General features: G+C 49.1%; 4 protein-coding genes across 4 annotated transcripts; all 4 read right to left on the bottom strand.

The window, feature by feature from the left end:
- Positions 1 to 478: 478 nt before the first annotated feature.
- Positions 479 to 5707, bottom strand: BC939DRAFT_498633 (Cep120 protein-domain-containing protein; the record flags this gene model as incomplete). The annotated part of the gene is made up of 2 exons (XM_051559838.1): positions 479 to 4302; positions 5659 to 5707. 2 exons carry the CDS (start codon positions 5705 to 5707, stop codon positions 479 to 481), a joined length of 3873 nt encoding a protein of 1290 aa, XP_051417139.1.
- A 7176-nt stretch (positions 5708 to 12883) lies between these two features.
- On the bottom strand, positions 12884 to 14557 carry BC939DRAFT_472774 (uncharacterized protein; the record flags this gene model as incomplete). The annotated part of the gene is made up of 2 exons (XM_051558299.1): positions 12884 to 13769; positions 13932 to 14557. 2 exons carry the CDS (start codon positions 14555 to 14557, stop codon positions 12884 to 12886), a joined length of 1512 nt encoding a protein of 503 aa, XP_051417138.1.
- Positions 14558 to 14695: 138 nt separating this feature from the next.
- On the bottom strand, positions 14696 to 16011 carry BC939DRAFT_435903 (uncharacterized protein). The gene is made up of 2 exons (XM_051553550.1): positions 15252 to 16011; positions 14696 to 15136 (listed from the first exon to the last, which is right to left on the bottom strand). The coding sequence occupies exons 1-2, from the start codon at positions 15866 to 15868 to the stop codon at positions 14905 to 14907; spliced, it is 849 nt and encodes a 282-aa protein (XP_051417137.1). The 5' UTR covers positions 15869 to 16011; the 3' UTR covers positions 14696 to 14904.
- A 1732-nt stretch (positions 16012 to 17743) lies between these two features.
- BC939DRAFT_146007 (uncharacterized protein) lies at positions 17744 to 19760 on the bottom strand. The gene is made up of 2 exons (XM_051550186.1): positions 19703 to 19760; positions 17744 to 19606 (listed from the first exon to the last, which is right to left on the bottom strand). Exon 2 carries the CDS (start codon positions 19540 to 19542, stop codon positions 17944 to 17946), a length of 1599 nt encoding a protein of 532 aa, XP_051417136.1. The 5' UTR covers positions 19543 to 19606; positions 19703 to 19760; the 3' UTR covers positions 17744 to 17943.
- Positions 19761 to 22145: the final 2385 nt, after the last annotated feature.

Raw genomic sequence — 22145 nt, 5'->3', positions numbered from 1 at the left:
AGCTCAGCGCGCGACGTGTTCTGTACGCGTTTCACAATCAGATATAGACCGCGTTTTACGACTCGGCAGAAAGAAGACGAGTTTTGTGATGTATATTTATTTATTTTTACTACGCTGCCAGCTTCCAACTTCGGATTGCCGTGGTAAGGGGAAAAAAAAAAAGGAAAAGAGGGTATAAATGAAACAAAGAAAAGAAGAGAGAGAGAAAAAAAAAAGATCTAAGCAGGGGGGAGATATGGATAGCAATACAAGGCTGCAGCATACAAGATAGAAAACAATGAAGAGAAAAAAAGAAAAAAAGAAAAAAAGAAAAATACAAAGATAGGGTTTGTTTCTAAAGGTCAGGAAAAGAAGGCTATGGTAACAACGAGCAACAGCAAAGACAAGGACTACTGTAATAAAAAACTATTTTTTTTTTGTGAATGAATGTTAGTGTGTGTATGTGTGTGTTAGGTATTCACAAAGTCAAATCGGCAACTCAAGAGTGAATATGCTGGGTATTCGAGAACGGCCCCATCATCGATCCGCCATGGAACTTGCCCCCCTGCTGGTTCTGGGGGCCTTGACCGAAAGGTGCCGATCCATGTCCATTACCCATCATCGATCGCAACATCGTATTATCGACCAACGTGTCCTCATGCTCCTCATCATCGTCCTCCTGCAGGCTCAAGTTCGTTGCCATATTCGCCTGTGCGTATCGACCCAACCCAATATTGCTGCTGCTACTGCTGTTCATCTGGTTGTTGTTGTTGTTGTTGCTGCTGCTGCTCACGCTCTCAATCAGGGACTCCAAACTCCCCTGAAATTTGCCTCCGCCGTTACCGCCGGCACCACCACGCTGCGCCGAACTCGGGAAAGGCTCATACCCTGACTTTGTCATCCCCCCAAACTGCTGCTGCTGTCCTCCACGATACTGCTGCTGCGTCTGTTGTCGCTGCTGCTGAGTCTGCTGGTGTCGCTGTTGACTCTGTCCGAATGGAAACTGCTGCTGCTGGAGTCCACGACGATGACCGTACTGGCTATGATCATCCGAGTCCTCGCTATCATCATCCCGGCTACCGCGATGTTCATGGCGCCCGGATCCGCGCATCGGAGCCTCCTGATGCGACTTTTGCTGTTGCTGCTGCTGTGAATGCTGCGACTGCTGCTCCCACGACATATCATCGTCCGGGAACAACGGCTGCATCTGATGCTGCAGCATCTCGAGCTCCGTCTTGATCCCGCGCAAAATAATCCGGTCCTGGCCGTGATCGGCCTCCGCGCGAGTCATGCCCATGAGCTTCAGCTGATCGACCTCGTTAAACTGCTGCATCATCTTGATCTCCATCCCCATCTGGAGATCCTGGCGCATCGACGCAATCTCTTGGAGCGAATGCGTCCACAAGGCCTTGTAGTGCTCCTTATAGTTGTTCGCGAACGTCACGTCGTTCATCAGCTTGCTGTTCGTTGACTCGAGTTCCGCAATCGTCTGATGAAGATTGTTCACGCTCGTCATGTTAATATGGGCCGGGTGCTCCTGTCGGTACTGGTTAAATTCGGCCTCCAACAGCTGGTTCTGTCGCTGCAGGGCTCGGAACCGATCCTGGAGCAAAAAGAAATCCTGAGGGGCTGGGTTGCTTCCCATCATGGACTGGTTGCCGTTGCCGTTGGCGGCACTCGACGACTTCTGCATCACAAATGGTTGGTCTGGGTGCTGGAACGCACCCTGAGAGTATCCATGGCGATCCAGAACCTTTTGGAAGTTGGTCTGCTGACGCTGAAGGGCCTCCTCCGCACGCAACAGCTTGCGCTCTCGGAACTCAAGCGCAATCAACTGCTTCTGGACTTGGTAATCCAGTGCCTTGAGATCCTTCATCTTCTGCTTCGCCTGCTGTGCAATCATGTCCTCGGCATTGTCCTTGCTGTCAAACATGTCAAGAGTCGTACTGGGGCGTGTGGACTTGTCCGCCTGCAGTGTCTGCTGGAGAGAATGGGGCAAGCTCGAGATCGGCGACCGACGGAGCAGATCGTACTCAACCTGACGGTTGAGCTCGACCTGCTTAGCAAGCTGCTGCTTCAACGCCATCTGGTAGTCCATGGGGGGGTCGTTCTTTCCAGATGGGCTCGAGGGCTTGCCATAGGGGTGGTGGTGGTGAGGATGGCTGTTCTGGTGGGCCTGCGAAAGGTGGCGGACCTGCGAGAGACGAACAGAAACGGGTCGCTGACTGTTTCGTCCAGGGGTCGCCGAAGTCTCCATGCGATCGTGGTCACTGTATCCCTCCGCAAAGTGCGAAACAGGGTGCTGATGTCTTTGGGAGCGATCATCATCCTGTTCTGAAGACATAACCTCGTAGCTGCTGCCTCTTGGATGGAAACCATACTGTGGCTCGGGCCCGCTGCTGGCCAGGTCATCCGAGATTCCTCTTGAGTGGTGCTGATGGTGGAGCTCCATCGAGTGAATGGGCGTGGTCGATAGGATCTCGCTCTGTTGGCTGTCAAAGTACTCGCCAAGATCCTCCAGGGAGCAAGCAAACTGAATCTCACCGACTGGGTTGCTTCCACCCTCCAGGACTACCACAAAACTTGATTGGAGACGTTGGATGCGGCCCTCAGAGGACGGGGACGCTCCCTCATCCAAAATATCGATCAGATGGATCTGGCCCGAGGCATGCAAGACATTCTGGTGGGTCTCGGGGTGCTGGCACCAGACTTCGACAACCAACGGGGTCTTGAGTTGATTACGGAGGGCTTCTGGTGTCTGGCACAGCTGGAATGTACGGCGCGCATCAGGCAATGAGGTAGGGACCAAACGAGACACACTGACAGGGGGCTGGGTCGACTTGGGTCCAAATGGCCTGTAGTTGTACCGCAGAGAAACGTTGGACAAGTTCCGGGAGAGCGACTTGAACGAAGTCAACTCAATCGAAAACTTGTAGTCATGTCGACGTGGGGAGCGAGAAGAGCTGGAAGAAGCGACATTGCGGGACATGTCAACCTCGATGCCCGGAGGTCTGATGATCCTTCTCGGGGATGAGCCCTGCGACGAGCGACGGATGGCCGGTGTGCTTGGGACAGAGAGCGTGTTCAGATCGCGAGTGACGTGCATGCCGACCTGGATGAAGGCGATCTCAGATGGCGAGGGCTTGGAACCCATCTCGTTCGATTGAAGAGCGGCCTGGAACGGGTAGAACTGGGGGCTGGCATGGAACAGGTTCGCGGTTCCGTGCAGGAGAATGACGGCCAAGGGGATCGTGGCTGTACCGATGAGATTCGCCTCGTGGCAGAGGTTGATCACTAACTCTTCGCCATCTCTGAAGTGTTGGTACATCGACTCCATGGATGACTTTAGCCTCAGGGCGATCTCCTCAATAGGAGTACCTTCGGCAGCGTTGCTGAGGAACTGAGTAGCAACGTTGTTGCCGAGGAAGCTATAGTAAAGGTAGAGACCCTTCTCGACAGCCTTGACACCCTTATCTTGTGAGGCTGCATAGCGTTCAACAAGGCTGCCCATATTCCGGGCGGTCTGGATTGTGATTGTAAAGATGAAGAAATCTCTACCGAGACCAAGCTGAAGGAAACCCTTGTCGTTGACTTCGGTAGGGATCAATGCCTCGCCAATGTCGACGGGAATATCCATTTGCATGGACTCGTCGGCATCAAACTCGGGTACATCGATATCATGATCATCGTCCCTGGAGTGGTAGAAGGACTTGTCACCGACAGAGGGTACGTGTGCGTCTTGATCGTCATCCTCGTACTGATCCTCGGTCTCGTCTTCCTCCTCGAGACCATGGAGCATGGCCTTGCTGAGGCGCTTCTGATGTTGCTCCAGGTGCTCGACATCCTCAGAACCAGAGGTGGACTCGATACTGGTCAAGAGGGTGTCGATCGTGGGGGTGACTTCTGAGATACCATCATCGATGGTAAAGGCAATCTTGAGCTCGGGCTGCAAGCCGCGGAAACCGGCAGTATCAGAACCGGTCAGGGTCGTCCACTGCTCCTCTGCGGACTCGGGCTCGAATGCTGAGGATAGGTCAAGAATGACATGGCCCAAGGACTCCTCCTCGTTCGTCTTTTGATTGATCGAGAAGCAGTTGAGCTTCAGGGACGCACGCTCGATGCGGAGGATGTCAAGGACCTCCGCGTCGAGATCCCAGGCGAGCTCTGTGTCCCAGATTGGGTAGGGCGTCTGCTCGACGGGATCAGTGCTGAGAACCTCTGGATAGGAATGGCTATTAGTCTCTGGGTTCTCGATGAAGAGGGCGTCGTTAAACTGGCACTGCACCAACAGTTGGCAGTCTGGGTCCCGGATGAAGTAGCGGCCTAGAAAGATACGAGAACGGAGCAATACGATTGGTCAGTCAAACACGCGTCAGGAACGAAACGAATGCGTCTAGTCTAAATATAACCAACGGTCGATGGGATGGGATAAGATGGAATAGGAGCAGATTGGAATGGATGTGGCTATGGTTCCCTTCCCTTCCCTTTCCCTTTCCGTTGCTGGACCCTCCCACCGCACACCCATGGATGCAATAGATAGCCATGTACAAGCGAGGATATGCGCGTGGCTGCAATGAAAATAAAAATGAACAAACAGGGATGTGGGGTTATGTATCTCTGTGCCCCAGGAGAGGGGGTTGGGGTATCTATGAATAGCAGCGCGTTCATATAATCCATTGTGGAAGCATCCCTCCCCGTCCTACACAGCACCCCGGTCGCCGGATATTTTTTTTCTCATTTACAGTTAACTCCTCTACACACGATCACCTATCGCAACACACGCGCTTTGGTGCTTTTCTTTTCCTCGACGGTACCCTTTGCTGTCTTTGTTTTGTTGTCAGTCTGCCTTTTGTTGCAATGCCCTGCATTGACAAGCGGCATTGCGCACATCGTCCTTGTAGATATCAATTTTTGTTGCTGATGTTGTTGTTGATGCTGTTATTGATTTTTTACTCCATGGCAAAAAGAATAAACAAATGGCTCGCCACCTTCTCGATTGCCCACCAATGCCCAAACGGGCGTGAAAGACAAAGTGTTGTCTGTCGCGCATATGATCCATATGCACAGATGCACAGATGCAGGTTTCCGAAAGACCAAAAAGAGACATCAATCCCTTCTTCAAAACAACCCTCTACTTGCCCTACCCTAATCTCGCGATGCCCTTCCCCTGTACTATCCTACACAACTCTACCCACTGTCCTCCCTTTTTCTTTTCATCTTGTACTCCTTTGTGTTCCCTCACTATTGGCTCATGCGATGAAATCATAAGAAAAAAGAAAAGTGTGGGAACACAAAGAGCCGGAAAGAGGAAGGGCAAGGAAAAAAACCCCCATTCTTGAGGAACCAAAAAAGTGGAGAGGTGAGGGCGATGACGAGAGTGAGGAAAAGATCAAAAGGGCAGATGCAAATTGAGGAGTGGAGTAGACTATTGTGTGGATGTGGGATGCGGGATCCAAAGAGAATATGAACGTGTTGAGTCCTTTGATATCACAGCGAGCAGTCGGATATGGAACTACAACTCGGTTGCTAATGCCTTAATATGCAGTAGAGCAAGGCACGGATATATATATATATATAAAAAGAAAAAAGGACAAGGACAAGGAAGATGGGACGTGAACAAGTCCTATAAACTCAATTGGATCGTTAAAAAAATAGGTTACTTGTTAGATTGAAACTCACCTTCGACAATGGTCACCAGAATGGTATATCTCGGCGTGGGGCTGGTCATCCTTGATTCTGATTGCATAATAGATTGTGAGACTGATGAGACTGGCTGGTACGGAGGCGAGGAAGGTCCCCTAAGGGTGTGTTATCGCGTGCGATGGAGTGCGTCGGGTATAGGGAGTCGGAAGATCTGAACTGGTGCGTGAATAGTGAAGAGCGGACGGTAGGCGTGTGGGGTATACGTGCGAATCGAGTGGGCGAGAGGGCGAGAGATGGACGGGGATTGGAGGGGAGTGATGGGAAGATATCGCGAGAGATGCGGAGTGGGACGGCACAGAAGATTAGCGAGAGAAGGGGGATTGAGGGATAGGATAGAAGGGATAGGAGGAGGAAGGTATAGAGATAGAAGGAATAGGGCGTGGATGTAAAGCGATCGGGTGGGAGTGAGAGTAAGAGAGTGAGAGAAGTATATTAAGTATTAGAGATTAGGGATTAGAATATTATACATATACAGGTAGGAAGGTGATCAGAACTGAACAGGAAGGTAATGAGGGAGAGGGATGAAGAAGAAGAGAAGAAAAGAAAAGAAAAGAGATTGGAGATCGGTTGTGGGTGATGGAGCAATGGTCGAATGGGTCCTCGTCCCTCCCCCCACTCGCCGCTTTCCCCTACAATGTGCATGGTACCATTGCCATAAAATATGCACACTCTCACTCAGTCCGATTACGGGAAAAGGGAAGAAAGTTCTCACTCGAGGAAAATACGAGTCTGGACAAGGAACGAGGAACAAGGGTCATATGCAAATCATGACCCATAGGAATATGGGTTCGATAGGTGATGGGGCAGCGGGTCTCGGGTATCTCTCCAGAGACTTCTACACCAGATAATCCCCTGACACTCCACGTGGTGCCAGCGCTTCCCTTCCTTTGCGCCTTATCGTGCTTCGATTACAATGGCAATGTATGCCGCCATGAAAGATGCCGATGCCAAGTCCCGTCCTCTTTTTTCTTTCACTACCCTCGGAAACAATGTGCTGTAGCCAAAGGACGAAGCGAAAGTGCGTACAAACAGAAGGAGTATTGGTGTTGGATAAATCAGGAAAGCATACATGCAGCCCAGATGGGTAACCACCACAACAATACAAAAAAAAAAAAAAAAAAGGCGTGACCCATTCAATGAAGGCTGTGAGATGTTACGACAATGAGAAAAAAACAACAGACACGCAATGGATGTCCTCATCAAGGTCTCCTCGAAGAGAACAGATGATACATCGCGAGGAGATGGCCGAGTAAGTGGCGTGGGCATGGTCGGATGTGTAAAGTTAGGGAGACCCATCATCCGCGGGAAGCGAAAGCGGGGCAGGAAAAAAAAAAAAAAAGGTGCGCAAAAAATTAAGGTCCTTGAAACGAAGGATTGAAGGAAGGGCTTCAGGGTTGTGGGCATGCCATTGCATTGGATGCTGGCGGAGCGAGATAGGGTTCTCACAAGACAGCATGGAATGCTGGCATCGAAAAAATAGGGAAGAAGCCCATTGGAGAAGGCCTTACGGGAACAGGGTATCGTTTCAAGAAAAAAAAAAAAAGCTGCGCGCGGCATGTGTGATGATGGTAAGTGTTGCTGACAAGAGGCAGGAGGAAGGAGGAATGGACGAGCAATTGGTCCAGGGCAGGTGCATTGTCGGCACTGTTGGCATAAGGACCATCTGGTAATGGGTGGTCGGGATGATTTGTGGATGCATGCATTGGTCTGGTCAGAGAGGGGGGATGTTGGGGTCAAAATGGGAAAGGTGGGAAGAAGACAAAGGACGACGGTATGGGATACCGTAATAAACTTACTGTTGGTCCGTGACAGCAGAGAGGGATGCACGGTATCTTTTCCTTTTTATGGTCGGGCCGCGGAGGTGCTTTGGATGGAGAATGGGCGGGTCGACGTTCTGCGGGAAGACGGGAGTTTAGGGTGATGACAAACAAGTGGCTGCAAGATGGGCGTTGGGAATGGACGTGCAGAGGCGGGGGGGAAATGTATAAAAGGCTGCTGTGTTTTCGTTAACTTTTCTTTTGATCGATTGGTAATGGCGAGTTGTTGTTCGTTTCGTTGCAATGGGTCGTTAATGGAGCGAATGAGTGAGTGAATGAGTATGTGTTAGGCTGTGGTTGCTGTTTCCTGTCCAAGGATGTATGGGGTCGTTAATGAAGTGTGAGGGAAGGTCGTAATCGTTAACGGTGCGGGGGGGAAGGTGTGAGGGAGAGTCGTTAAGAAAATAATAAAGGTGTGAAGAGAGGAAAAGAGGGTCGTTACAGGGAAGTGAGAGATAAAAGGAAAAAGAGCGGGGGGGACAGATGGAGTGCGAACCCGGACAGGCGACCTGAGGGGGTATGACAGTTGCCAGCAGTTAATTCACCTGCAGGGGCGGAGAAAGTTCGTCGCTGAGCGGCACCTCTTCAACCAAATTGTTTATAATCTTGCAGCGAGGAGTACCAAAAAAAAGGAGAGAAATGAAAATAACAACTGCTTGTTACAACAATTCAGCGCGGTGACCGACACGGCAAGCCAAGTCTGAGTGTCAACTGTCAACGGATATTACTTCAGTATGGAGTAATAATCGGTAGGACACCGTAATGTCGCACGACAGCGAGAGAAGCGGCCGGGTGTATCTCTGACGATAATATGAATTAGAGTGAATGGGATCTAGATAGCAAAGTAAGCGCGGGCTTGTATGATATTAATAACCTTGATAATAATGAGCATGAGGATATGGAAAGTGGGAATGAGAGTATGAAGTATATGACGGGGCTCACTCCTCTCTTTACTTTCTTCTTTGTTTTTTTTTGGCACTAGGATGGCGAATGCTCTCGTCCTCACTCTTTTTTTTCTTCTTCTTCTAATTGTTCTTGTCTCGTATGTAAACAACAAAAGGTTGCAGAGACGGCGGTCTAATAAACCTGTGCCTGCTGCAAAGAAAAGACGAGGAATAGAACCATTAAAGAACGTGGCAAACAAACATACCTGGACGTCCTCTTACGGAACGGGCAATAAATGGCAATCAGAATTTTCACCCAAAGAGATTGGTCGCCCAAGATGGAAACAACGAAGTGAGATATCTATGTGTACGAAAAAGGGGAGGGGGTTCAGCCTCGGGCCCACTATGCGACGAAACACGGTTTCGTTTACAAACAGCCACTATGCACTGATTGTCAGGCGCACACTGGCATACAAAGGGCCTTAATGAATCAGAAACCCACCGAGCCACACCAAAAGACGCGCGTGCACGATACGAAACTAGAGTGAGGAATCGAGGATCTCGGCAAGCAGGCTAGATCTGATGGAGTGTAGCTAAATGGAACAAGTGAGTTCGATCTGGACAAACTATACGGGGCGGTGATACAGATAATTTGCCGGGAAAGAAGGGCTGAAGTCCTAGAGGAGCTTTGTGCATGCGAGGGTGAAAGGAATCAATGAGGATGATGAAATACTCTTGGTGTGGAGGGGAAGGGAACAAAAGGGACTAAAGTGTAGGAAGATGGAGGTCCTCCAACATGCGAAACCAAGGGCAGAGTTTCTTTTACATTCCCTTGCCTTACCCTCCTTTTTATACCACCCCGTCTCGGATATCGCGAACACCTCTGTTCGCGTTTCCTCAGCGACATGTGCATCGCCTCTTGTTGGTTATCCATTCCGACAATCAAAGAAGAGCACATAATGTTTGATTTGCTATACAAGTGTAATCCCCGAGTTTGCCTCATCTGACCCTTTTCTTGCCTATATACTAGCCCCCCTCTGTGCTGTATCTTCTCCCCCAGCACTGTTAGGGCCTGTTGTATATAAATCCAGGGAATGGGTAAGCGTACCAAGAATGTGAGCACACCAAGGACAGAGGTGCTATTTGTGGGGGATGACTTTTCACACGAAGAGGGAGCACTTGTTCTAAGTGCAATCCCGTCCATTGCCACGACCCAAGGAGGTGGCAACACTCAAAATAAAATAAGAATGAGAGTAGCTTCGAAACGTTTGCTCCCACAATGTCTGTTCGCTCTGCCGCTGCTCCCAGAGTTGTCCTCAAACAAAAAAGCATCGTTTTGGGCGAAATGCAACAAGAAGCTGTTAAAAAAATCCAGGGGTAAGGTTGCAAACAGGGGGAGGGGGAAGGGGAAAGGGGGAATAGGGGGAAATGGACCTGCATGGGCGTTTCGAAGCAAGCCTATGCTTAGCCTAGCTTGCATACATTCGTGTTCATCTCCGACCCAACTTGCAGCAGAGGCGTCATACACATCTTTTGTGGTTGTCATATTACCGTTGTTTGCAGCATGTGCGTAGCACAAGGCCCATGCTCACTCTCATCGCACACGTATTCAAAAGTCAAAACTCTCATGACCCATGACCCATCTATTTATCTATTTGGACCATCTCATTCCGATCCGATGTCCAGTGCACAGGTCCAATAATCTACGCAAATGCAAAATACGGGCGGCTAGACTGGTCCATTGTCCTCTTTCCCATGATTCTTCACATTTCTGCAACTGATCGGGCGCCAATACATGGATATGTCGGCTTTAACATGACCAATGCGTACTGCAGCACTGTACATGTATATCCATGGCCCACTCGGCGTAAAATTAACAAACCCCCCACCTCCCCATATTTTTTTTTTTTTTCTTTTTTGGGACATCACGGCATCCTCGTACTTTGAGAGTTTTGTTTTTCCGATTCTCGCTGGGCCATCGTTCTCCCTCAATGGGTGGATGGATGTACGCCAACATGAAAGACATTTAATATTCCCCAAAAAGTACATGGTGAAAAAAAGGCCAAGGCGAGCTTGTAAAGCCATATGGCAACTCGGCTCTCGCCTTTCTGAGACCAGGAAGACGACAAGGATGTCAAAGAAAATGTGCTATATGTGGTTGGATGTACATGAACGCGCGCATGCAAGCCAGTGTATGGTGTGGGGGATGAACAAATTGGGGAAATGAAATGCTTCGACGGACAAATAACAGCGAGGAGGATTGATTTTCGACATGTGCCTTAATTCTTATATATCCCCTCGACTTACTTTTAAGAGGAGGAACGTACAATTCGAGAGAGGGAAAGAGAGAGTGAGAAAGAAAGAAGCTGGCTAACAAAGGACATAATACGGCAACCACAATAGATAAAAGAATGAGCAGAAAGCACTCATCATGCTGGTCGTTTATAATGATGCAGACATTAAATGCATTCGTCCTTCTTTTTACCTGTTTGGAGGGTAGAAAGTATGAGGAGGAATAACATCGATAAGGGTTCGTGTCATCATTAGGCTTTATATGTCTCTTGGAGTGCAGCCCAACACTCACTCTGTACAGCGATGAAATGATGGATAGGCATTGAGAGTATCCACACATGAAAGTGCCTGTTTGAAAATTCAGCTGCGGCCTGTGCACTATGTATTCATATCCCACCATCGACATGTGCCCAATGTTCCATGGTTTGACACGCGCATGGCCATGTTAAAGTCATCGTGCGCCGAGAAATGAAAGCCAAAAAGACACCCTCTGATACTCAGAAAGAATAAACCCTATTGTCATGCATACGGTACCTTGTCACTTTCTTAAGACGGACTCTTTTTCTCTATTGCACTACAAAAGATCGTTGCATGAGGCCGCTGCTATACTAGCATATGGGTATAGTGTGTCAGGGCAAGGTAAATGATTGTCTACTGACCCTTCACTCGCCATGTGGATTTTTTTTCCTTTATGCGCACGCACATTTGTTCTGTGCGCGTAGTGCCGACAAGAATCAGCCATCGATTGCAGTGCGAGAGAAATGTTTGTTGTCCCCTCCCCCTTCTTTCGCTTATTCTATCATTACAACTATCGCTCTCATATCGGGGTTTGTTCTACAGTACAATTTAGAGATGTTTGCAAGATAGATACTACCCAGCTCTGGTCTATCAGTTCCGGTCTGATCTGTTATCGCCTACAGCTTTCCTTCTCTGCTCCTCCTGTTAGCCACTCCCCCATCATCCACTAAACGTCATCCTCATCTATCTCCTGTCGTAATCTACCAGAGCCGATTGAATCGCATACTGAGCCCATCGCGTGGGATCCACAGACAGGTGATCCAGTTTTTTTATCCTGACAAGTTGCCTCAGAATCAATTTCAGGTTGTTCTTCCCAGTCTACAGACATACAGATCCAAATGCCATAGGTTCTGTCACGCCCAATCTTATGAGTCTAGCATCACCACTGTCGCTCGCCTCTGCACCAGCGATATCTTGAGCGCCCAGTATATCTGTGATGGAATCCTCTAGTTTTAGGCAAGACATCAGGATCCGGTGATCCATCGCACCAATCGCACCCTTGCAGATCTCGGTATGAAGCAGTGCCAGGGTCCAAAGGTAGCGAGCAAGTGCCAGAATCGTCTGATGGAAAATCGACATATTCTAGAGGTGTCAAATCTCCCAGAGAAATGTTCAATGGTTTATCGTACAGGTGAAGATGTCGAGTATAGTCTCCTTTGTTGTGCTTCCTTCTGGTGCTATGGGTCCATTAAAGATTCAAATGATGAATGGGGTATAAAAGTGCCGTTCCAGCTTTTGTAGACTGCAACCGCAGAAGCGAGCTGAGATTAGTCGAGGAACTTTGGTTGAGTGGTCTTGAATCTTTTGAAGGCTCGTATTGTTTGATCGCTAGTAGGTGGGAATTGGCCGAGGGATGAGGAGTAAAGGACGATGAGAGGCGGAATCCTAGAGGAATGAGGGAGAGACGATTGTTTTTTTTTTGCGTCCCTGGATACTTTTATAACCTGTGTATTCATCGCTGCCGTGCCATGACTAAACTGGGCTACATAGTTTTAAAGCTCAGTTCTCCCTGTTCAAGCTAGCACGTCCATTACTATCGTGGAACGCGTTTATGGCAAGGGGAGAAATCACCCCCTGGGTTTCCGAGCTTATTTGTCTCAGTCATTGAGCGCTGAACGCATTTTTTTTATCGGCAACACCAAACGATACTAGGTATTACACTTGAGACGCACATGCTAGACATACAAACAGCGTTAAAGCCTTGGACGTATTGCAATTGAGTCATTGGGAACGTCCTCCTTGTGAGTTTTACAAGGCGGCATATACATCCGTGTTGAAACCACAGATATCCTCGCGATGGCGCTTCATGCATGTTGTGATCCCGGAACGATTTATTGCTGTGCAACGTCCTAATGTTCGGTTTCTGGGCACCTTAGAAAGCGAATCAGGGTACAAATGAGGGCCTCCATATCAGCCCCTGTCATCTTTCTCATCCTCCTCATCTCCTTCTTCTTCCTCTTCGTCACCTTCCACATTTTCGTTGTCGTCGTTATCGTCTTCATCCATATCGCCCTCCTCATCCTCGAACTCATCAAGCTCCGCAGTCCAAACTTCATATTCATCATCCCCCTCACTCCAATCCTCCTCCTCATCCTCCTCTTCCTCTTCCTCCTCCTCCTCACTGTCGCCATCATAGACCTCAATTGAACCCCCTCTCAGGGTCCACAGGATCATCTTTAGTTTATTTCTCCGCTCAGGCAAGTGGTGTAAAGACCCTTCGATTCGGCGCAAGCGCGGCCACGCTTCCACCATCCACCGAACGTCCATCTCGTCCATCTGCTGCCGTATCCCAGCGAAGCACAATACTTCCAGGTACTTCAAGCTAGAGAGCATATCTAATCCAGCCTCAATCCTCAAGTCGATTCCATCCTGGGAATTCCCCCGGTTGAAGTTTCGCGGAAAAATCTCCAAGGTTCTTAGTTCCTTCAACCGTGAAAGCTGCCTGAACACCTGCCGATGCCACTCGATCGGTTTGCCTTGCAGTCCGCAAATATAGATGTCCAAAATCCGCAGCTTCAGGTAAATCCAGTCCTTAGAATTACACTTTCGTTCCTCGACAGCAGTGTCGTCGTCCTCAGCACGAAGACCCAGGATGTCTCGGGCGTCCAGAAAGTCCGCGCGAAACTCAATCAATTCTGGACAAGAGGTCAAGATCTTATGAGAGATCGCGCTAGTCACTTGAAGGCACCATTGGAGGTTAACAGAAGTCAACTGCGGAAAATGGCGAGCGAGAGATTGGAAGGCCTCATGGCTGAATAGGGAGTCCTCAAAAGAGAACGCGGTCAACCGGGGGCAACTATTCAAGATCATGGCGATGTCCGTGTCCGGCAGCGAATCTTTTCGCAGGCGTAACGCGTCAAGCAAAGGGCAAGATTTCGAGAAAAGCTCGCAAATGGCTGCTGTTGGTGTGTGCTCGTTATTGTCCAGGAACCATCTCAGCGATCGTAATCAGGGACACCTTTGGATGATCTCGAGTTGGTGATTCTGTGATAGGCTTTCATCGAGGTTGAGGTCTAATACTTGCATCTCAGGGAATTCGGGCCACCTGTCCAGTGAGTGAGGGTCGGTAGTGTCGCCTCCGTAAATGATCAATTGCTCCAGACGAACGGCTGTGTCCAGCAAGAGGCTCATGCTACGTTTATCGGGTAGCTTGATAAACATGAGATTGAGCACCCTCAGCTTCTGACAAGAGTGCACCGCCGACATGAAGCCGTATGATGGTTCGCCGCTATTCAAGCGCACTGTCACGTTGGTAAGACCTGGGTTTTTGCGGATAATAATCGCCAGATCATCGTAATCGTCCGAACCGAAGATCCGAAATTCAGCGCGCAGAGTGTGAAGGTTCCCACACAGCTCGTAGGGATAAATCCTTTGACTTTCTGATATGAAAAGTGTTCGAACATATTTCCCGTGAGTCTCCAGAGCCGAGTAGTCGGGCGCCCACTCATCTTCAGACAATTCGATCTTTGAGAATAAGAAAGGTGCGAACGAGGCGTTCCAGCTCTTGCAGACGCTAGCAGCGGAAGCGAGCTGAGACTTGTCGAGGAATTGGGCCAAATGGTGTCGAATATCCGGGAGGTCCATGTTTTGCTTTTTCGGTGCCCTGTGGTGTTCAAGGAGTGGAGCAAGGCGACGAAGCGTGAGAATGGCGCGATGAGAAAGCAGAATGAGAGGTCGGATCTGGCGCCAGGATGCATCAATTTTGTGTGTGAGAGATCACTGGGCATGTCTAACCTATTCCGTCTCATTCAAAATTGAACGCATTTTATATTTATTACCAAATCCAGTGGTTTAAGAAGACTCGCTTAGACCACCCCATGAATGAGCCTGGCTTTCTGGGCTTTTTTTTTTTTTTTTGCTATTTCCTTGGCATGGGCAATCTAAGAGTATTGAATCACTCATATACCCGCAACGCCATGGAGACACCTTGATCAACGCCAAGAATCATTCATCCGCCGAAAAACCCAACTCTCGAGGTCATTATCGTCCCTGCCATGGCCAATACTGATTGACGCGTACAACTTGAATCCCTCGGCCTTGAAGTTGGCAATGATCTGTGCCAGCATCATCCGGGCATAGACAGACTCGTCGCCCTTTGCATCGAAGGGATTACCCTGCAACTTGATTTCATACGATCCGCAGTAGTCCTGCTCTGCTTGAATGCTTTACAAAAAATAAAAAAATAAAAAGGACACTATCCGTTAGTTTATGCTAGATGCGACTGAAAATAAATTGTAGGAGATCTGGATAACCACGGATGTGGATCTAAGCAACATACCCATATTTCCATTGTGTAGCAATCGCCCGCTTGATTACCTCCACCATCCTGAACATGACCTGTGGTACCTGTTGACTGATGATCCTTATCCTGTCCGACCGATTAAAGCCCACTGTGAACAACTCGACCTCCCTCAATTCATACATTTCCATCCCATCCCCTTCTCTTCCCATGGCTGTTGCTTCAGATCTTCCAGAGTTCGAGCTCGACGCCGACAGCACTCCTGCGGGAGGCTCTGAATATTCGAAGAACAGCGTGTCCTTGTCATGGATCCGCTTGCTGACATCAGTCGACTGTAGCAGGTCCCACCCGGCCTTTGCCATCGTGTAAAGGATCCCCGCCAGAAGTCTTCGTGATCTCACAGAGTCTGGACCCTGGCCGTGCCATGGTACACCCGACAGCTTGAATTCGTGTGAGCCGGCATAGTTGGATTCCCGTTGGATAGTGCCCCAGCAGGAGAGGATCGCAGACCGCAAGAGTGGCGTGAGCGGTGCTGGGGTACCGATGAGACGGACCTTGTCGTAGCCAGTGAGGGAGATGGTGCAGATCCGGATGGGGCTTTCCTGGATAGGGGGCAGGGGCCCGTAAGATGGAGGAGGCAAGGGATCCTTGTTCATTTTGTGTGATCGCAGGAAACCTTATTTTGCAAAAAAAAAAATACGCAGTTTGTTTTTCTCTCAAGAGGAATGGGTGGACCAGGAACAATGAAGAATGAGGAAAAGATGATGAGATCTTGAACGCGCAATGGTGAGAAGGATTTCAAGGAAGACATGGCTTTCGCTAGTTTAGCTTTGGTTTGTCTTTTGCCAAGACCTACGAGCATATCATCCCTGTGACCAACAGGCGCTTTGGGGATCGTGGGCTGTAGTCTCAACAAGAGCCTTCACCGCACATGAACCACCATGGCTCGGAAGACATACGGATGCGGAATGTTCAGACTAGATCTTTTGAATACCAATGCATCAACATCTGTTATTCCTGCTTGTGAGGCCTGGCCCTGTGTAGACTCTTGTACCTAGCCGCTTTTATCACCAACCTGAACAGCGATAATACCCTGCTTTGTCCTCGACAAGAAGAACGATCGCAATCAAGCGCGTTTCTAACCCTCGCACACCACACACCCGAATGTACTGTCAGTTCTTGAGAGTCGCATGCTGTTCATGTGTGTTTTTTCTACGACATTCCCGTCAGCGGCAGCAATTCTGTCCGGCTGACGACATTCAACTGTCGCAACGTTCTTCGCTCCTCAAGTTTTACTATAATACGCTCCTCTCCCGTTCAATTCCTTTGTATATCGCTGTTTTTTTTTGTTTGACGCGTCAAAGCAACCAACATCAAACTATTGCGTCTGTTTAGTTCTCAGCGGGATAAATGTCGCGCATGGGGACGAGAGGGTCCTTGATTCTTGCAGAGGGTTGCTAAAGGAGGAGGGTAGACGATATCGATGTGAATAGCTTCGGTGACTGAGACGGCAGAGGCTAAGGGGAAGGCAACGATGGCGACAGCGACGATGAGCCCCATCATGTAAAACTTGCTATGGAAGGAGGGTGGCGAACTGAAAGCAACCTTTGTACGCGTTTCTCCACGCACTGGTTACTGTTTCGATGTGATAAACTGGTGCCTACCATTGCTGGTGCGACACCGGCTATTTTCTGGAGCTTACTGAGATAACAGCCAAAGAGCGAGGAAGAAAAAAGATGAGTATGTCGACTCAATCACCACGATTTTCTGCTTAGCTGCGAGCTGAGTAAAAGCCTATAGTAGAGCAACAGAGTGGGCTTAAATGCGCCGGATATGGGGTCCGCCGCGAACTGTAAAAAGTAACACGAATATAAATAGACACGGAACAGCATGAAAGCCATATAACGCACTAGCACAAAGGAAAGTGTTATTTGCATCGCCAACGAAAATGGAGACAGCGATAGCAGTGTAGCAACCTCAGCTGGTAATGCTTGAGCGTGTAACCACTTTTTTACTGACAAAGATGGCTGACCCGAGTCCATGGACACCTACAGGCTCCATGCAGAAGACAGTGCTAACGTGGCATCAGTTTAATCTTTGCGCGCAAACGGGCTGGTGAGTCTTGATGGCAAGACGGACCGGACCGCCCTCGTCAATTTTTTTTTTTTTTTTTCAGTGTGTCAACGCACCAACGGCGGCCAGAGCTGGTCCAGCAAGTACCCAGTTATATGTAGGTTTACTCTCAAACTGACACTCCCAGACATTGGCGATTGAAGCCAATATATTATGATGTACCCTTTAACTAAGATCTCCGTTCCAGATCTATTGCCTCGTCTCCTTGTGCGAACACATTGAGACCTTAGCACTCTGGTGCAGTGCTCATTGCGAGCACGAGACTCAGAGATGGAAAAGCTAAATGCGATATGGTCTGCTGCAGGAGCCAGTTAGGAGGTACTCGTGTACCGACTTGGCCCCAAGTGGCCCGAACCAAAATTACAGTGCACTTCCGCAACGAATAAACTTTTTTTTCAGTTGTCTTTATTCTTTGGTGTGGTCCAGCTATGACTGATGTGCCGCGAAATGTGGGATGGATATTGAAGGAAATGAAGACCCGGTGTCTCCACAAGCTGATATCGCTGCAAGGCAAGCGTGTAAATGATACTGCATCTTGCGGTTGTCACCCATCACTGCGCATGCGCTCGAACGGCATAGCTGACAAAGACTCTTGTTACTACAGCCCATGAGCCATCAGGGGTGTCTCCTCGCCCGCCGTGGGGATATAGCTCGAGTAGAAGTTTGAGACCTTTTCTACGCATTCAGCAGGCGTGCCTTCGTACACGCCCGCTTCCGCAATAGCCTTGAACAGATTCAAATGCAAAGTAGGACGGGATGCACGGGCAATCATGTCCAGGCAACGGCTACTCTCAGCCGCCAGCTGCTGCCTTTGTGCTTGGATGTCACACTGCCCTGCATCCTCATTATCCAAAAAGTTACGATCCTGAAGTAGCCTCTCCAAATCTATCCTGTGGCTATCCAGCTTGCCCTTGCGCTCTTGGATCTCCTGCATGTGCCTGTTACATCGCTTGGTGTACAGCTTGGCATGATAGGTGCCGTAGTGAAAGGATTGCCTGGTCAGGCGTACGCTCCAAAACTTGCAACCCTCGCCGCCTCTGATCTCTTTGACATCGATTCCAAACTGGTATACGGAAATGGAGTCGATCGAGAACTCAAAGTCGGGCGACCTGAGCTCCGATTCATGTCGTGAGCCGAAAAGTACCCAGTTTTGTTCAAAGTGGACCTCGTGGATTAACTCGACATCCTCCTTGTCGTGGTTGCGGATGAACTCCTCGAGCTCTCGGATCTCGTATCGGATCTCATTGGCTTTAAAATCGATATCGCGAATGGCCTTGTCGACCTCAGAGCAGCTTTTCTTGATCTGTGCCAGCTTTTCTCTGTTCTCCTTGGCGATGAGTTCGTCGACTCTATTCATTTTTTCGGTCTTGCAGAGCTGCATATTCTGCAAAGAAACCGGCACATTGAATCTTGCGAGGAGAAGCAGGTAGCGAATGATGCGATGCCTGAGATACACACAGGCGAGTCGCTCCTCTTCTAGGTCGCAATCTATAAGAAAATGTGGAATTTTTCGTCCCATGATCCTCGCTAGATCTGCTCTCCTATCATCTATGTATCCCATCAAATCCTTGTCTTCAGGGTGTTGGGTCTTGAAGTCTACATTGGTGTGTACGAATGCAATAAGTCCATTCATGGCCGAAAAAATGTTCGAGTAGGTCCTTAGCGTGTCCTGCAGATCAGGTGTCAGTGGAACGCGTCGTGAGATTAGAATGAGAACAAGGTGGACGGCTCCAGAACGGGAAAGAGCGGAAAGGGTCTTTGCAACGTTCCGTTCGTCGCGACCGTTGGTGTCATTCAGGCCTGGAGTATCAAAGATGTGGATAACGCTTGTAGGGCGGAGAGAGGAGCAGTCAAGGCGAAGCTCGTAATCATCGACCCGACCAATTTTCTTCCGGTGTTCCTTGAGGGTGGGACTGCCAAGGATATCTACGATGTTCAGCTCGCGTTCCATTGGAGAGTCTTGAATGTATTGCATGACGCTGAGTGGGTGGTGAGGAGAAGTGTCGTACAGCTGGTACTCTGGAAACTGCGTCTCGATAGAGTAGGCTTGCACCTCCGAGGTATGGGAACTGTTGCCGTTTCCAATAGTTTGGTAATCGATCTTGCAGTTTGGGTCTGCATATTTTCTGACCGCCTGTACAAAAGTGCTCTTCCCGGCTTGCGTCTGGCCGAGCAGGAGGATGTTGTAGGTAGGCATGGTGTGGATTGGATCCGCATTGGAAAAGTAAGGAGCCACTGTGGTGTATGAGGGAGGGGCCGCTCTAATTTAGATCGAATGAACGAAGACGCGGTTAGAGCACCTGCTTTTGCAAGCATGAGCAGCCAAGTCCCTGCGAGTAACCCTGTTTGTCACTCACTCTTGCGTCTGGCCCGAGGCAGCCTGCTTGGCGCCTTGCTCGCCCGCACTCGTTGGATCGGGCTTATAAATAGGCGAGACTGTTTCATTCCTGCAGCAAAAAGCGACGGCCATATGCCGTTCAATGAGTGGTCAGCAACCGTAACGAAAAACAAAGAAATAAACGGGCGAACAAGCTCTGGTATACACTCACGTCTGAGGTGCTTGCGCCGGTCGAGGCTCGTTCACCACCCCAAGGATGGGCTTATGCTTGCTAGTGTGTGTTAAAGAGAGAAAGCGAAGATGAACATAGGCTCAGCCAAGTATTGCTCGTCATGTAGAGCTGGATTATCAAGAACGACTTACAGGCCAGGGTCCCTCAGACCATCGTCTGAGGATGGGGCATCAAGTGTTGATCTTGCACCCTCTGAAAGAGAGGGAAGCTCGTCCGATGGGACTAGGGCGTCTTGCTGATCACGGACGACAGAACCAATGTCTCCCTGGTGATGAATGCCCTCATCCCTAGTCCAGTGCATAGTTCTGTTAGATATTAAACGCCTTTTTCTGCAGATCCCGGTACTGCACCAGACACTGGACTCCTCTTACCCTGCAGAGTCTGCCGCGAAGGCGCGGTCGCGCGAGTCTTGTTCGCCCCCAACGTCGTGAGCTGCTCCGATCCTTGGTCGGCAATGTAGAGATTAGTTATTAGGTGGCGTCATTTATGGCTCACTGAACTCGAATGAGCTGAATGGACGGGAAACTTACATTTTGATATAGAATAGCAAAGTGTGTGGGTGGGTTGGCCAGAAGGAAAGGAAAGGAAAGCGCTGGTGGGGGAAGGAGAAGAAAACCTTTGATCAACAAGAACTACGTACACAGGTCATGCGTGCCTCTTGATGGGCCATAACCAGTTGTGAAAGACCATTTGGACTGTGAGAAATCTATCAGCATTTGCCGACATCGGCGATAGCAGGTCGAGTAATAAAGCAGGGATGCTCATGGACGCACCATTAAAGCAGGACGACAAAGCCCGCCCAGCAGTTTGAGTGCCTGAGAGCAAGTAGCGGGAACCATGAACAGATAATCATGGAACAAGATACATAAGAAAAGCACAGCGTAAAGTAAGCTCCAGTTGAGAAGCATGTAACAGAGGAGGCAAGAATAAGGACAAGACAATGCTTTTAGGACGGTAGGGAGCCTAAGAGTACTGTTATGCGGCGCCCATGGAGGGCAAACCTCATCTTAACGTGCCCAGTCTTTGATTCCATTGTGTATAAAGCGCACTCCCTCTACATACGTCTCTCCCCCACCTTCACTCTCCCTCCCTCATCCTCTCCGCCGTCTTGTTCTGGCCAGATCAATCCCAAGGTGCCCCTCCGCCCATTCAACCTCCCAGAGCCCAGGGAACACATCAGCCTCTTCTTGAGCAAGCAAGATCTTCGCTGTATTCTCGCCTGCCAAGGATGGCATAAGACCTTCCAGCATTTACTGAGCAGCACCAACTGGTTGACCATGGCCAGTCAAGGTCGACATCAGTATAAGAGCTCAACAACCGCTGCTCAAGAGGACGACGTTTACTACTATATCTATGATAAAAAGGATAAATTGAACCGAACGTCGAGCTTTAAGCAGATATTGAAGATCCATCAACCAGTCAGTATGGTAAATCGCATGTCTGTAGAGACATATGCCACACATTTAGAGGGTCATGTTGCAAATATATAATGTAACAGTGGTTACAGGAGATAAGAATGGTGCAGCCTGTGCGCGCTAAATAATTACCTAGAGCTCCACTACTGTTATAATATAGCACACTTGCAGAGGTCTATGCAAGAAATAATTCTGAGCACCGAAGGAACACATGCTAGAGCAGCCAAGCGTTCATGGCGACGTTGCTTCTTGGCCCTTCGATGTCGGCTCTTCCTATCCTACTGAAGCAGAATTCAGTAAGCGTTGGATTGTTCACCCACTAATAGGGAACGTGAGCTGGGTTTAGACCGTCGTGAGACAGGTTAGTTTTACCCTACTGATGGAACGTTGTTGCAATAGTAATTGAACTTGGTACGAGAGGAACCGTTCATTCGGTATAATTGGTATTTGGGCCTGCCTGAGCAGGCAATGGTCCGATGCTATCGTCTGTTGGATTATGGCTGAACGCCTCTAAATCAGAATCCATGCTAGAGACGACTATTACCGCCTTTTCCGATGTCTAGTGAATACGAATAGACCCTCGGGTCCTGAATCATACTATATGGGGTCGCTTTGTGGAGTGGAAAGGCTTCATGAGGCGCCTGCTAATTTTAATTTCAAATACTGGAAGAGATAAATCCATAGCAGATGACTTTTATTGAACGGGGTGTTGTAAGCAGTAGAGTAAGCTTGCTGCGACGATCTGTTGAGATTAAGCCCATTGTTCATCCTCCATGCACCCTGAACTAATTTGTTTCACTGGACCCTGCTGCGAC

This window comes from Gamsiella multidivaricata (assembly GCF_025024155.1).
Source record: "Gamsiella multidivaricata strain RSA 2152 chromosome Unknown BC939scaffold_3, whole genome shotgun sequence".
Classification (NCBI taxonomy): domain Eukaryota; kingdom Fungi; phylum Mortierellomycota; class Mortierellomycetes; order Mortierellales; family Mortierellaceae; genus Gamsiella; species Gamsiella multidivaricata.
This window is presented reverse-complemented; position numbering and strand designations above follow the sequence as displayed.